Genomic DNA, 14,759 nt, shown 5'->3' on the forward strand with positions numbered 1-14,759 from the left:
GTGGAATTACAGTAGAGTCTCACTTATCCAACATAAACGGGCCGGCAGACCATTGGATAAGCGAAAATGTTGGATAATAAGGAGGGATTAAGGAAAAGCCTATTAAACATCAAATTAGGTTATGATTTTACAAATTAAGCACCAAAACATCATGTTATACAATGAATTTGACAGAAAAGGTAGTTCGATACGCAGTAATGCTATCTAGTAATTACTTTATTTATTAATTTAGCACCAAAATATCATGATGTATTGAAAACATTGACTACAAAAATGCGTTGGATAATCCAGAACGTTGGATAAGTAAGACTCTACTGTATATCAATTTGACACCACTTTAACTGTCAAAGCTTTATTCGATTGAATTCTGGAGTGTGTAGTTTCTTTGGCACAAGAGCTTTCTGACAGAGCAGGATAAATATCTCACAAAACTACAAGTCCTAGAATTTCATAGCACGAAGCCATGGTTGCTATAAGGTACCAAAATGGATATACATTTTGCAGTGTGGATACAGTCCTAGTCTACGAAGACATATGTTACCAATGATCTCTGGGGCTTCTTCCACAAGCACTTATATCCCAGAATCTGATCCCATATTATCTTCTTATCTCAGATTAACTGGCAGTGGAGAGTCATACCATCCAGTTTAAAGAAGCTAATCTGGAATCAGATCCTGGGATATAGGGCAGTGTAGAAGAGGGCTCAGGGTAATTCTCCACTGTTTGGCACCACTTTAACTGCCCCGGCTCAGTGCTCTAGAGTCCCAAGAGTTGTAGTTTTACAAGATCTTGAGCCTTCTCTGCCAAAGGTTCCTGGTGTCTCATCAAACTAGAAGTTCTAAGATTCCATAGCAAGGGGACAGGACATCTTGGTTCACCTCCAAAACTGGGCCTTATTCAAAAAATAAGAAAAAGTCAACATTGTCCACCAAAGAAACTAGAAATCTGCAAACAATTAATTACCTTGGTGGATCAAATCAGTCAAAGCGCAAACACATAACATTATTCTTTGTTCGAGATTGACGGGAATAACAAATTGCCCTGTTGTATAATATCTATCCCCATCCTTCTGTCTAGTTTACCTTGGGCAAGTAGTAGAAAAGTGGGCCAATCCACATCAGGACAATCAGGACAATAGCACTAGTAAAAAGACCGGAAAGCTGTGGACAAAGGAGGTTGATTAGTCAATGTTGACAGAAAGGACATTAGGCCCAGAAGGAATTAAATAGCATTATGTATTCTCACCATTCTGCTGCACCATAGGTAAAAAAAAAAATCTCATACCAACTATGCAGAATTAATACAGTTTGTCTGCCATGGCTTAATACTATCGGATCCTAGGATTTGTAGTTTGGTGATGCACCAGCACTCTACCTTAGGGCCCTTCCACACAGCCATAAAACCCAGAATATCAAAGCAGAAAATCCCACAATATCTGCTTTGAATTGGGTTATCTGAGTCCACACTGCCATATATTCCAGTTCAAAGCAGAAAATGTGTGATTTTATTTAGCTGTGTGGAAGGGGACTTAAACTTTCCAGCCTACCTGGCAAAAAATCTTGTAAAACATCAGCACCTAGGATTCCATAGCACTGTGTTATGGCAGTTTTGGGTTATATGTCTGTGTGGAAGAGCCTTAAGGGCCCTTCCACACAGCCATATAACCCAGAATATCAAGACAGGAAATCCTACAATGTCTGCTTTGAATTGGGTATCTGAGGGTCCTTCCACAAAGACAGATATCCCAGAATATCAAGGCAGAAAATCCCACAAAATGTGATTTGAACCGAGTTATCTGAGTCCACACTGCCACATATTCTAGTTCAAAGCAGAAAATGTGTGATTTTATTCAGCTGTGTGGCAAAAAACCACCTGGCAAAAAACCTTGTAAAACATCAGCACCTAGGATTCCATAGCATTATGTTAAGGCAGTTAAAGTGGTGTCAAACAGCTTAATTCTACAATATTAGAAGCATTCGATGTGTTTACCTCTGTATAAATTACTTTTTAAAAAATAGAAGTCCAGACATCTGTGGAGCTGTTAAATAACTGTGCCTTATCTAGGTATTATTATCATGATATCAAAACATATCTGTGCATAAATGCAGCACAGCCCTTCATACAACTATATCTTGCCTAGATCACAGCGTCATCTATAGAGTTGACACATACAGGTTCACCACTTTCATGCCTCTTGATTTCTGCCAGTTAAAAAAGAACAGCCACTGTCCATCAAAAGCTGACAACACATTTCACATTTCTCCAAGACTGTGAACCTCCAGCTCAGTTTGCCAACTGGTCATCTTCTAGATGAGCTCCTGTGCCTTTAACAGCTGCATGGCCAACAAATTCCAGGTGCTGATGCTTTGCCTACATGTGTCTCTTTGTGCAAACTCTTTGTGAAAGTTGTCTTTCCTTATCCAAATAAGCTCCTCTTGCTAATCAAATCTCAAATCCAGTCCTAGGCCAACTCTTTCTTTGAGTCACCTGTTACAATGCACCTATTACAATGGAGGACCTTCTTATAGCAACACCAGAGGCACTCCAAGTGACCAGCCGCTGGTCAAAGGACATATAGAATAATGCCAAGTTTTTAACTTTCTGTTTTTAAATATATTACAACTGTAACCTAGGTTTGCTTCTGACACAATTAATAAAATAAATGGTTCACTGCCTTAGGTGTCCTTTTCTTTCCATCCTACCTGGCCCTTTTGCCCTCTCCATCCTGCGGAGCCAAAACAAACATGCCAAGATGGCAGAAGGAAAGGCATGCTTCACTTCTTCATCTTCACTTCACTTTATTTCTTAATTAGTCGCTCTCCACCAGAGTGCTCCGAGCGACTTACAATTTAAAATATCACTCCACAATATAAAAACATTCAACAGTGACTATTTGGCAAATTAGATCTGATTTACCTAAATGCATAACCAAACAGCCAAGTCTTGAGCACTTTTACAAAAGGTCACAACTCTGACATTGCTCTAACATATAGAGGCAATGAGTTCCACAGAATTGGAGCATAGGTCGAAAAGGCTCTACGCCTTGTAGCTGTAACTAAAGCACCGCAGACGCCTAATGTTTTCTACTTCTGAGACATTTTGTTGTAAAAAGATCAAATGATGTCCCACCACTTTCATAGATATAAACCCAAATTGGATGGTTGATTGCATTTACTTTCCCTAGTTGTGATACGATAGCATTTTCTTCAATGCCTTAAGACAATGGACTCGCTTAGGGGACTGTAGGACAAGACACCTATCAAAGACACCTCCTTCCTCTAGTCCAGTGGTTCTCAACCTGTGGGTCCCCAGATGGTTTAGCCCAGAAATCCTAACAGCTGGTAAACTGGTTGGGATTTCTGCGAGTTGTAGGCCAAAACACCTGAGGACCCACAGGTTGAGAATCACTACTCTGGTCCCTTGTAGCCAATACCCATATACCCCAGCATTAGCAGTCTAGGGAAACTTCCTCATTCTACCCAATGGTAGGGCTGATTTAAGCCTTGTACCTGCGTGTGTCCACCAGCACTTTCCAAGATGTTGGTTGTAGCCAGTGTGGCTGAACTGGGGAAACAGGTGAATAGGGAGGAGACCAGGTTTGAAAGGCCATGGGCCAGGAGTTCCTGTGGGAGAACAGAAGCAAGTAAGAAGAAACCCATAAAAGAATGGTGGAATATCTGAATCTGAAACTGCTTTGACACAAGAGGAGGTGGGGATGAGAGCAGAACTAGAGCAAGGAAGGAAGCAGGGGAAGTATGCCCAACCTGAGCCTGCATGAGTAGTTCATTCTCATGGGATATTGCAAAACACCTGTTAGTAACAGCTTTGTGCACTCACAGGCATCCCCATAAACTATTGTTTCTGTTGTGTGCCTTTAAGTTATTTTTGGCTCATGACACCCTTTAGTAACCCTGTAATGTTTTCCTGGCAAGATTTGTTCAGAGGATGTGTCATTTTGTCTTCTTCTGAGGTTGAGAGTGTGTGAATTGGCCAAGGCCATTCAGTAGTTTTCATGGCCAGATGGTGATTCAAACCCTGGTCTCCAAAACTGTAGTCTAATATTGAAATTACACAACACACTGGCTCTCTTATCCCCATAACTTCTTCACAGAATGTACTGTCAAAGGCTCACATGGCTGGAATCACTGAGGTATTTCAGAGAGTTCTAATTTCTCTCCATTCCCACTTCCTTTAAACCAGCTGTGTGTCCATTTCATGGCCCAATCAGCTGATCAGTTGTTTCAGGCATTTTAAAAGCTGACAAGTTCTGGAGCAGTCTCCACAGGGGCGAGGGAAGGAAATCACATGTTTTTGCCAAGCGCAAGGATATACAGAGATGCGGATATGCACATTTTTGGCTGGAATAGGGATAAAAGGGAATCTTTTTATCCTGTATTATTCGGCTGTTGTAGCAAATCAGTGTGCATTTAGCTCTGTCATGTAGTCACCGTCCCTTTTTAACAGGAAATTCTGTGTTTTAGGTACTGTGTAGATGAGCTCTGAGACCCCTAGTGTCTGTAGACAATCCTTACCACTTTTATCAAGCTAGATTTGGGGGTTTTTGTATCAGGAGAGACTTGAGAAACTGCAAGTCACTACTGGTATGAGAGAATTGGCTGTCTACAGAGATGTTGCCCAGGGGATGCCCGGATGTGTTACCATCCTGCTGGGAGGCTTATCTCATGTGCTCACAAGCTAGAGCTGACATATGGGAGCTCACCCCATCTTGTGGATTTGGCCGTTGCCCAGGGGACACCCAAATGTTTTGATGTTTTTACCATTCTTGTGGGAGGCTTCTCTCATGTCCCCACATGGAGCTGGAGCTGATAGAGGGAACTCATCCGCACTCTCCCCAGGTTGGATTTGAACCAGCAACCTTTAGGTCAGCAACCCAGCCTTTAAGTCAGCAGTCTTGCTGGCACAAGGATTTAATCGACTGCGCCATCAGGGGCTCCTAGCTAGATGTGTTGAACTACAACCATATAGCTAACTTGGTGGCAGGCAAAATGCACTACGAGGGCATCAGGTGAGGGAAGGAACTTGCTGAGAGATTAGTAAAGAGAGGAGAAAGGCAACATCAAAAAGCTCTCACAATACTTCAAGCAGAGCTGAAAGAACAGTGGTGCATGAAGCAATGAACAATAACAGCAACTATGGAAATTTCTAGAGTGACTTGCAGCCCTGAAATTTCCCAGTTGAGCTGCGGAGCAAGAGCCCAATGAAAACAGCGCAAGAATCAAGGAGCTGCTCCACCCCTGTATCTTGTGTTGCTCAGCCCCCCTTTGCTCAGTTTCTGATAAATGGCAGCCCATTATGGAAGACCCATAGATGTATGGCTCTTGTTTTTAACTTATTTTTTGGTGACACAAACCCAAACTAGCAAGTAAACTAAAGCTCATACCTCTCTGGGTGGTAAGGTTATACTCCCAAGTGTGGAGGCTGGATTTCTATTGCATAAGATCAGATACAGGAGAGGGGAGCTCAGGGGAAAGCTGGCTGCAAGGAAAGGGAAGCAGGCTCGACAGGCAATGTGGAGGTGGTATTGGGGCAAATGATCCTTGGCCAGCAGCACCCAGGTTCTTTCTGCCCACCCTGAGAAGACCCTAGCGCTCCAGGCTGGACACACACCTGATTGGGGTCAATGATATAGTGGTGCTTCTCAGCGTAGATCATGGCTAGGGACACTGAGATGGCGTAGGCCACGAAAGTGAGGGCCACTGTGTCACCCAGCACTTGGGGCAGCAGATGCAGGGCTGGGAGCTGGGGCTGTGGGAACCTGCACGAAAGAACAGGGGAATGGGAATCACTGAGTGACAGGAGGGACCGAGCTTTTCCCTTCCCCAACCCATGAGCCATCCCAAGTCAACATCCATGTTATTCCAAGGCCAAAGAAGGAAACTGCCCTTCCATTCCCCGGGTAACACAATGGGTAGCGACTGTGCCCTCAGTTGGCATGAAGGATGGGAAAACAGAGGGAGAAAGGGGCTCCTACCCTGCTGGGAGGTGTCCAACAATCTGCACTTTATAATGAGTATTTAAAGAGGAAGCGAAGCAGATCCCGGTGGCCAGCAGTACCTATCAAGAATGCCAAGACAAAAACAAAAGTGAAGGCCATATAATCTTGAAAAAGACCCAGCCATCCCACTACCACCTTTTGGAAGCTTTTATGATAGTTACGGCTTCCTACAAGCCCGAGTGGGTTGCTGAATCTCCCAGATTCATTGTGAGGGAATATTGACATTTTTCAAATATTTGTCTCACAATCTTACAAGAGCGAAGGGTCAGTTAAATTGCTATAGGGAACTTTTCAATATCAACCAGAACAAGTAGTAATCAAGTCCCTTTTGGGAGATGGTGGTGGGATATAAATAAAGTTGTTATTATTATTGACACAAAGACATAGTATGACACAGCAAACGAGATATATATGCTGGATTTTGTATCACAAAATCACAAGTCGAACACTTTCCAAGCGTTTAGGACTGTGTGATGTATTTTCAGATGATGCACGCAGATCCCAGTAAGGTGGCCTTTTACAGTTGACAGATCGTAATTTTGTCAATGTTTATTATTTCCAAATGCTGGCTGAGATCTTTTGGCATGGCACCCAGTGTGCCGATTACCACCGGGACCACCTGTACTGGTTTATGTCAGAGCCTTTGCAGTTCAATCTTGAGGTCCTGATAACGGCTGAGTTATTTTACAGTTCACTTTTTGTATGTGTTTAATTGCATTGTTCTTTTAAAATTGTTCACCACCTTGAGCCTAATCTGGAGAGACGGACAGAATGCCAACAAATTGGTGGCTACGCCAATGGTGGCAGTGGAAAAGGAGGAGGTGGAGGACACAGTCGGAGAAGGCAACAATTTCTCTTATTTAAGAATTCACACCCACCATGATGATTTCTCCTGGGATGGGGACCCACATCCGGCTACGGAAGCGGTTGTTGATCTCTTTTATGGGCACCAGCACAGCCAAGCAAAGACCGGAGATAAGTAGTTCAGCAATGTTGGTTAAAGGCAAGGCTTCCACAACAGATGCCAGTATCTAGGAGAAAAAACAAATGTATAAACGTCCAGTACTCCTTGGATTATTTATTTATTATTTGTTCAAATGCTTTCAGCCTGTCCTTTTTGGGCAGCCAGCATAGTGTAGTTGTTCAAGCACTGCAGTACTACTTCGGAGACCAGAATCCAAATCCACACTCAAAACTGGAAACCCACATGTCACACTCTCAGACTACAAGGAAGGCAGTGGAAAACGTGCTCTGAACAAATCTTGCCAAGAAAACCCGTGAGAGGTTTGGCTTAGTGTTGCCATAAGTTTGAATAACTTAAAAGGAACACAGCAACAAATCCTTCCCTTTTCTTACAGTATGTCAGGGCAGCAAACAGATAAAAAAATGTAAAGCAAGTGGAATGATTCAACGGTTTGAAAAAAGTTAAATGAACAATAAAAGGCCGGAAGCATTAAAACCTTGTATATGTACATGCCTTCAAGTCACATGCTAAAATCCAGATAAAATCCAGATTATCGGACATTAACATGTAGACTAATATAATCTCATGTATTTAAAATGTTTAAAAGCAGTTCTTTTAGTTTGTGGCAGCCACAAAAATAAATTTCTGGAGTATAACAGAGACTTTCTAAGTAGGTACCACACAAGTAAACATGAAATAGCACTTTCAAACCAGGAACAGAATTTTTTTCAATTTTTTTTTACAAAGTGTTATTTCACTTGTGTTTGTACTTATAGAGTCTCAACCAATTCAACATAGTTTGTGGCAGCCACAGAAACAAAGTTTCTAGAGTATAATAATAGCTTTCAAAGTAAGTACCACACAATTAAACAGGAATAACACTTTCAAACCAAGAACAGAAACATTTTCAAATTTTGTAACATAGTATTATTGTTATGCTATCCCACATACACTATGTAGAATATATTAATCTAGGATCAGTTAGAGTGGGATAAGAAAGGCATTCTACCCCTAAATATATATTTCTGGTTCCATCAGAGTCATAAGCACTGATCCAAATACCTGGAAGATGGCAAAACAACCATCAGGTCGTGGCAAAGGCAGCCCTAGCAGGCTCTGGAGCTGAGATACTACTACATGCAAAGCAGCACCGCTAGTAAAGGCCTTGACCACGGGCTCTGAGAGGTAGGTGGAGAGGAAGCCCAGGCGGAGCGTAAACATCGCAATCTGGGAATGAAGCAGGAGAAAATGTCAGGACCAGAAGCAACAAAGGCTGGATCTACACTGTCATATAATCCAGTTCAATGCAGTTAATTTGCATTCTGAAACTGCGTTATATGGCTGTGTAGACACATCCTTATAGCCCTCAAACAAAACAAAAGCTATAGCTTGTAAAGCCAATTGCACAATTCAGATTAATCAAAGATTTTATTTCTTAAAAAATCAGGTTTCTTGTCCATATGATGGTGGAAGTAGGCATGGAAATGTGACATTTTAAAGATCTGCAGAATTGCTGAAGGTGGCACCAAATTTAAGAAACACTGACTCTGATATCTTTAGGTCTAGTATGCTACAGAACATAAACACAAAAATAGTTCATCAGACATGAATGTAAGGGATCAATGGCCACTGAATGTGGTGATGCTCAGATACCCAGATGGCTTTTCAAAAGGATTAGGCAACATTAACGGAGCTTCCATGTCCAGAAGTATACTTCACTATTTCGTCTTATGGCTGAATGAAAAATCACACTGTGACAACCATTCCATGAGGATGAACGGATCTGATTTTGTGTTCGAATTGTATATTTTGTAATTCATAATGTATTTTAATAGTTTTAACTGTTTTATACGCTGTTTTTATATTGATTTGTATGGGCATCTAATTGTTGCCACTATTGTAAGCTGCCCTGAGTCCCTTCGAGTGGGAAGGGCGGGATATAAATGTGAGAAATAAATAAATAAATAAATAAAACCATTCCATTATGCTAAACATCTTCCCTTGTGAGTATCACCTTATATTTTAGTCTTTTGGAACTGCACATCCCTATCAAGTTCTAGAAAAATCTGCACACTTACCATGAGGAGTCCTACAAGGAAAGCCATGGCTGCAGCCACCCCAATGCGTTGCCCCTCCAGCAAAGCAACTTCATTAGGGACTGTGCCATTGGATGGCAGGGACACAGGAACCAAACGCTCCACCACTGAACCAGTCATTAGGCTGACCACGGCAAAGGTACCTGCGTAAGGGGACAAGCGAGAAAAGAACGAATCTGAGTAGTACTATGCACATGCAGAAGATTGACATTTTGGGACTACAACTCTCAGAATCCCCCAGCCATCATGGTCCTTGTTGCCAGGGGATTTGGAAGCTTTTGGCCAAGCTCTGGGCTTGCCATCCTAACACCCATTCATAAACATGTTGTGTCTGCTACATCGCACACAGTGTCCCCATTTCTATTTTCCACCTTTCTTAACATTCCAAGAAATTAAACATCTCCCAGGGATTTGGATAGATGGGCATGGGACAGGCTGAGAAACAAGGACCACGGGAGCTTCAAAGGCCAACAGTTCTGTCTTTTTCTCTTAATTTTTTTTTGGAAGAGGCAGTGGCTGTGGAAACATGGCAAGGATAACCAGCAGAAGATGGTACCATCTGCTCACCGACCCCTAAATGGATGTGTCATGGTGATAGCAGAATCATAGAATTCAAAGGGACCACAAGGGCATTCCAGTCCAGCTTCCTGCTATGCAGGAATACACAATCAAAGCACTTCTGAAAGATGGCCAGCCAGACGCTTGTTAAAAGCCTTCAAAGAACAAGACTCCACCAGACTCCCAGGCAGCATATTTTTTTAAAAAACCAATTTTAAACTTCTTTTAGTAGTTCATGGTAACAGTTGGATTTGATCTTGGACATGCAATGTGATTAAACATTTAGTCCAATGTTCCAGAATCTTAGCTTAGTGATGTTTATAACTTTGTTTCATGCACAGAATTATTAAAAAAAACATTGTGTATAAAATTACCTTCAAGCCATGTATATAAACTGTCTATTAGACATGGGCTCGGTTACTGTTTCATCCATTTCATTCGTGTTTGCGCACTGTTTTGGCAGGCATGAAAATATCCAGAGTTTTTTTGAGCCTTTTCTGAAACACCCATTTGTATAGGCACCCATTTTCAGGAGCAGTGCCCAAAAATGAAAATGGGGCCATACGAATGGAACATACAGAAATGGATAGCAATTCCATACAAATGCACAAACCTACTATGTATAAAGCATGAATGAATTTCATGTTTAGACTTGGGTCCCGTCTCAAGATATCTCATTATGTACATACATGCAAATACTCCTGGCCTCAAGCATTTTGAACAAGGGAGGCTCAACCTGCAATACGTTGTGATTGTATGGTAGAGTATGATATCCAAGAGTGCAAGAATGGTGAACCCCAAGTCTGAGGATGGCTATTGCAATTCTGGCTTCATCTTGTAGCCTACGTACCTGTGGAGACATGACGCCCAGTACCAAAAAGCATGTACAGCAAAGCAGGGAAGAACGAGGTGTAGAGTCCATAAACGGGTGCTACTGAGGTCAGGAGAGCAAAGGCCATTCCTAGAGAAAGAAGAACAAGCAGAAAATTAGGGCTACTAGATCAAGATTATTCCAAATCCAAGTCAAAACCTTAAACTCTGGACTGCTCTTGGTGAGATTGTTAACAGTTATACACTATGTGCCAATTAGTCCTAAAAGGGGCAAGGAGGCAACTGACTCAGAGAAAGGTGGAGAGGGAGACACCATCACAGAAAAGATGATGAGTTTGTTCCAGGTGGCAAAAAGAAATCAAACAGACATCTGACTATGCTGACCCATCCAGATTATCACTGCTCAGTAGCTAGAACAAAGTGTCTAGGTAACTTTGAACTTTGTAGAGCCCCTCATGGTGCAGCAGGTTAAACTGCTGAGCTGCTGAACTTGCTGGCCGAAAGGTCGGCGGTTCGAATCCCGAGAGCGGGGTGAGCTCCCGCTGTTAGCCCCAGCTTCTGACAACTTAGTAGTTTGAAAACATGCAAATGTGAGTAGATCAATAGGTACTGCTCCAGTGGGAAGGTAATGGTGCTCCATGCAGTCATGCCGGCCACATGACCTTGGAGGTATCTATGGTCAGCGCCGGCTCTTTGGCTTAGAAACAACTAGACTTAATGTCAAGGGAAACTGTTACTTTTACTAACTTTGAAGTCATGTACCCCATACTCCAATGCATACAAAGTGTATCTTATAAGCACCTCAAGGACCTGTGCCTCATTTTGCTGCTGATGTATTTCTGAACTCTGGAATTACAAGTAATAATACAATCATGATGCCCTCGAAAAGATTTCTGTATCATAATAATGATTTTTGTAGCATAAACTTTCACTGAATAGAGTCTGTCTCATCAGATGCAGTATTTTAATATTTAAGTATTTTAATCTGCACTTCATTAGTGGATTTTAACTTATATTTTAACTGTGTATTTTGTTGTATGTCTTTTAATGGTATTTTACCTCTTGTTTTAATGATGTTATATCCCACCTCGAGCTGCAGGGTGAAGCAGGCAATAAAATTATTATTATTATTATTATTATTATTATTATTATTATTATTATTATTATTATTATTTTATACACAACAATATTAATACACAGCAAACAAGATCACTGTGCTGGCTCTTGTGTTGGATCACACATCAGACACTTCCCAGGTATCTAGGACTATGTGACGTATCGGTAAATAATGCAAGTAACGCAGCTTTTTGCAGCTGACAGATGGTAATTTTGTCAGCGCCAATTGTTTTTAAGTATTGGCCAAGGTCTTTAAGCACTGCACCCAGTGTGCCGATCACCACTACGACCACCTTTACTGGCTTGTGGCAGAGTCTTTGCAGTTTGATCTTTAAATCCTCATATTGTGTCGGTTTTTCCAGTTGCTTCTCATCAATTCTGATATCACCTGGGATTGCAACATTGACAATCCATACTTTGATTATATTATCATCATCATCATCACCATCATCATCATCATCATCATATCACACCCCATGTTGCAATGAAACTGGTGAAGTCCATGAACACAGGTTTGACAACAAACAGAAAATACTTTTGTTAAGGTGCCTCTAGATATAGTGCTGTGTCTGTTGCAACAGACTAACACGTGTCTTAAGAGCAGCTTGGGGTGGGAGCCAAATGAGGTATCAACATAAAATCAGGCTCTGAAGGGACTGACACTACACTGTAGAATTAATGCCGTTTGACACCATTTTAATTGCCATTGCTCAATGCTATAGAATCTCGGGAGTTGGAATTTGGTGAGGCAGTAGCACTCTTTGGCAGAAAAGGCTAAAGACCTTAGAAAATTAAACAACTCCCAGGATTACATAGCATTGAGCCATGGTAATTCAAGTGGTGTCAAACTGTATTAACTCTACAGTGTAGAGGCACCCATAGATTGGTATCCAATGGTGGGATTAGAGTACAGAAAAATCCCCCATATGAGCACTTTCAAGCTCTTAAACTACCGTCTCAGATGTCTCCCATCAAATTGTGGATACAGAAAGCAAGCAATCCATTGTTGCATGTCATGCCATCCCTACACTCACATGCAAAATGCCACCTTAAAAGGAGCAGGCATGGCATGATTCCAGTCTGGGCTCTCCGGAGTGGAAACACATCCAGGAGCTGCTCAGGTTTGTTTTGTTTTAATTCTGCCACACAGCTGAATTCGTGTCCTGCTCCAGCGAATGTGCGACAGAGCCACAGAAAGGGGAGAGAGTAATTCATGAAGCAAGGTGAGCACTTGAGAAGCACTTTGTGTATTTACTTATAATGGACATTCCTCTGTGCCCAATGCTTTCAGGTAAGTGTGCAACAGATTGCAGCCTTAGAAAGCTATCTCTAGAATATTTTTTAAAAACTCGGAATCTGATCAAAGCCGCAGGGAAACAGGGAAGAAGTGGGAAGTTGGTGGTGTGCAGAACAGAATTACAGGTGAGCAAAGAAGTGTGTGTGTGTGTGTGAGAGAGAAAGATCAAATAAAACTTAGATGGAAACAATATCAAAAGGTGGATGTCAGTCTACAGGAGGCTGAAATCAAAATCTCATGTAGGTGGGTTTGGGCACAGCAAAGTTTGGAGCTCTGTAGAAGAGGCAATATTCAATATAGAAAAGTTCTGAATACATTTTGCCAAGAAAACCCTGTGGTCACTTTAGGGATGATCTGAAGGCACACAACAACAACAACAACAACAACAACAACATCTAGTTTGGTGAGGTACCAACAATCTTTGGCAGAGAAGTTTAAAATTGCTTCTATAGCAATGAATCCTGGCAATTAAACTGGAGAGAAACTCTGAAGATGTTGGGGGTTTTGTGTGTTTTCCGGGCTGTATGGCCATGTTCCAGAAGTATTCTCTCCTGACGTTTCGCCCACATCTATGGCAGGCATCCTCAGAGGTTGTGAGATATACCTCACAACCTCTGAGGATGCCTGCCATAGATGTGGGCGAAACATCAGGAGAGAATACTTCTGGAACATGGCCATACAGCCTGGAAAACACACAACAACCCTATGATTCCGGCTATGAAAGCCTTGAACAACACTCTGAAGATGTTGCCGGAGAGAAGCAAAAAGTAGGTACTTAAAACCAGATTAGTTTTAAGTAAAAGTGGTATTAAAAACATAGAAAGGTAAGAAAGCTATGGTAAGGACCCCATTCTGCTTCCTGGGAAGCAGGGGAAAGTCCAGAAACAAGTATGGCACCTATGTTCAGTCAAAAATACTTCCAGTGTGGAAGAAGAGCCCTCACTGTTAATCCTGTATGTTTGAGAAAGAGCAGCCCTCTCCAGGCCGTGTTCTTCTTCAGTCTTTTAGGATGCAATTGATGCTGTGCCTTCTAGGGTCGAGGCAGACCCTCATGCCCGCTCACTGACTCACCTTGTGGGATGTGTACAATGCCCACAGTCAGCCCTGCCACCAGGTCCCCCAGGAGACACTTCTTAGGCTGGTACTTGGGCAGCCAGCTGGCAATCGGAAGCCTCCTCTGGAACAAGCACCAGGCAGCTGCCCGGGAGCATTGACAGCCCCGGCTCAGCTTGCCCTTCAGCATCTCTGCCAAACGGCCCTCTGGTTCTGGGGTGGCAGCCACTCCATAGACCTGCTGGAAACGTTCCTCAGTGTAGATGCCACGGTACAAGGCCAAACTGCTGCTCATGGTGAGAGGGCTCTCAGCAAGGCAGTCGGTTCAGAACAGTTCAGGCAGGATGCTCCCAGTTACCTTTTATTCCTGCCTGTGCTTGCTTTTCCTGGCCAATCGTGTCTCGTGGGTCGCTGGGATTCTCCTCCCTCCGGGAAGCAGGATGGGGTCTGGGCAGGAAGAGGGAGGAAGCCCAGGGCCAAGCGAGGTGTCAAATGCAGGGCAGCAAAGCGCCAAGGAGGCCGCCAGAGTCCGTGCCCTCTCTGAATCAGCATCCCCTGGCCCCTTGGAGATGCTTTGCCATCTCTGCTGTTGCCAGAGAACCTCCCTAGTTTGAACAATGTATGCATGTGTGTGTTTGTTTTCAAGTCGCCTGCCAACAATTTATGATAGGCGACTTCAAGGCATATATGCATAGCCCGCAGCACCTGGGATCTGCTGCTAGTCTCCCATCAAAGTACTAACCAAGGGTGACCAGTTTAGCTTCCAAATCAGACAGGGTCATTAGATTATTTGGGCCCTTAGTTTGGGCCCCTTCTACACTGCCATAT

At 42.7% G+C, this 14,759-nt stretch overlaps 1 protein-coding gene across 3 annotated transcripts in view; it reads right to left on the reverse strand.

Annotated features, from left to right (window-relative positions):
• slc26a10p (Solute carrier family 26 member 10) overlaps positions 1-14,279 on the reverse strand; it is a 32,917-nt gene extending 18,638 nt beyond the window's left edge. The window contains exons 1-9 of one of the 3 annotated variants that reach the window (XM_062971088.1): positions 13,950-14,279; positions 10,485-10,595; positions 9,059-9,219; positions 8,043-8,207; positions 6,895-7,047; positions 5,993-6,075; positions 5,629-5,776; positions 3,510-3,623; positions 1,083-1,160 (exon numbers count right to left, since the gene is read on the reverse strand). In XM_062971088.1, coding sequence (XP_062827158.1) covers positions 1,083-1,160; positions 3,510-3,623; positions 5,629-5,776; positions 5,993-6,075; positions 6,895-7,047; positions 8,043-8,207; positions 9,059-9,219; positions 10,485-10,595; positions 13,950-14,226 — 1,290 coding nt within the window. In that variant the 5' untranslated portion in view covers positions 14,227-14,279. The remainder of the gene's footprint in view (positions 1-1,082; positions 1,161-3,509; positions 3,624-5,628; positions 5,777-5,992; positions 6,076-6,894; positions 7,048-8,042; positions 8,208-9,058; positions 9,220-10,484; positions 10,596-13,949) is intronic. The other 2 variants (XM_062971087.1, XM_062971089.1) reach the window with 2 other exon arrangements.
• Between the last annotated feature and the right edge of the window lie 480 nt (positions 14,280-14,759).

This window comes from Anolis carolinensis, chromosome 2 (assembly GCF_035594765.1).
Source record: "Anolis carolinensis isolate JA03-04 chromosome 2, rAnoCar3.1.pri, whole genome shotgun sequence".
NCBI classification, from domain to species: domain Eukaryota; kingdom Metazoa; phylum Chordata; class Lepidosauria; order Squamata; family Dactyloidae; genus Anolis; species Anolis carolinensis.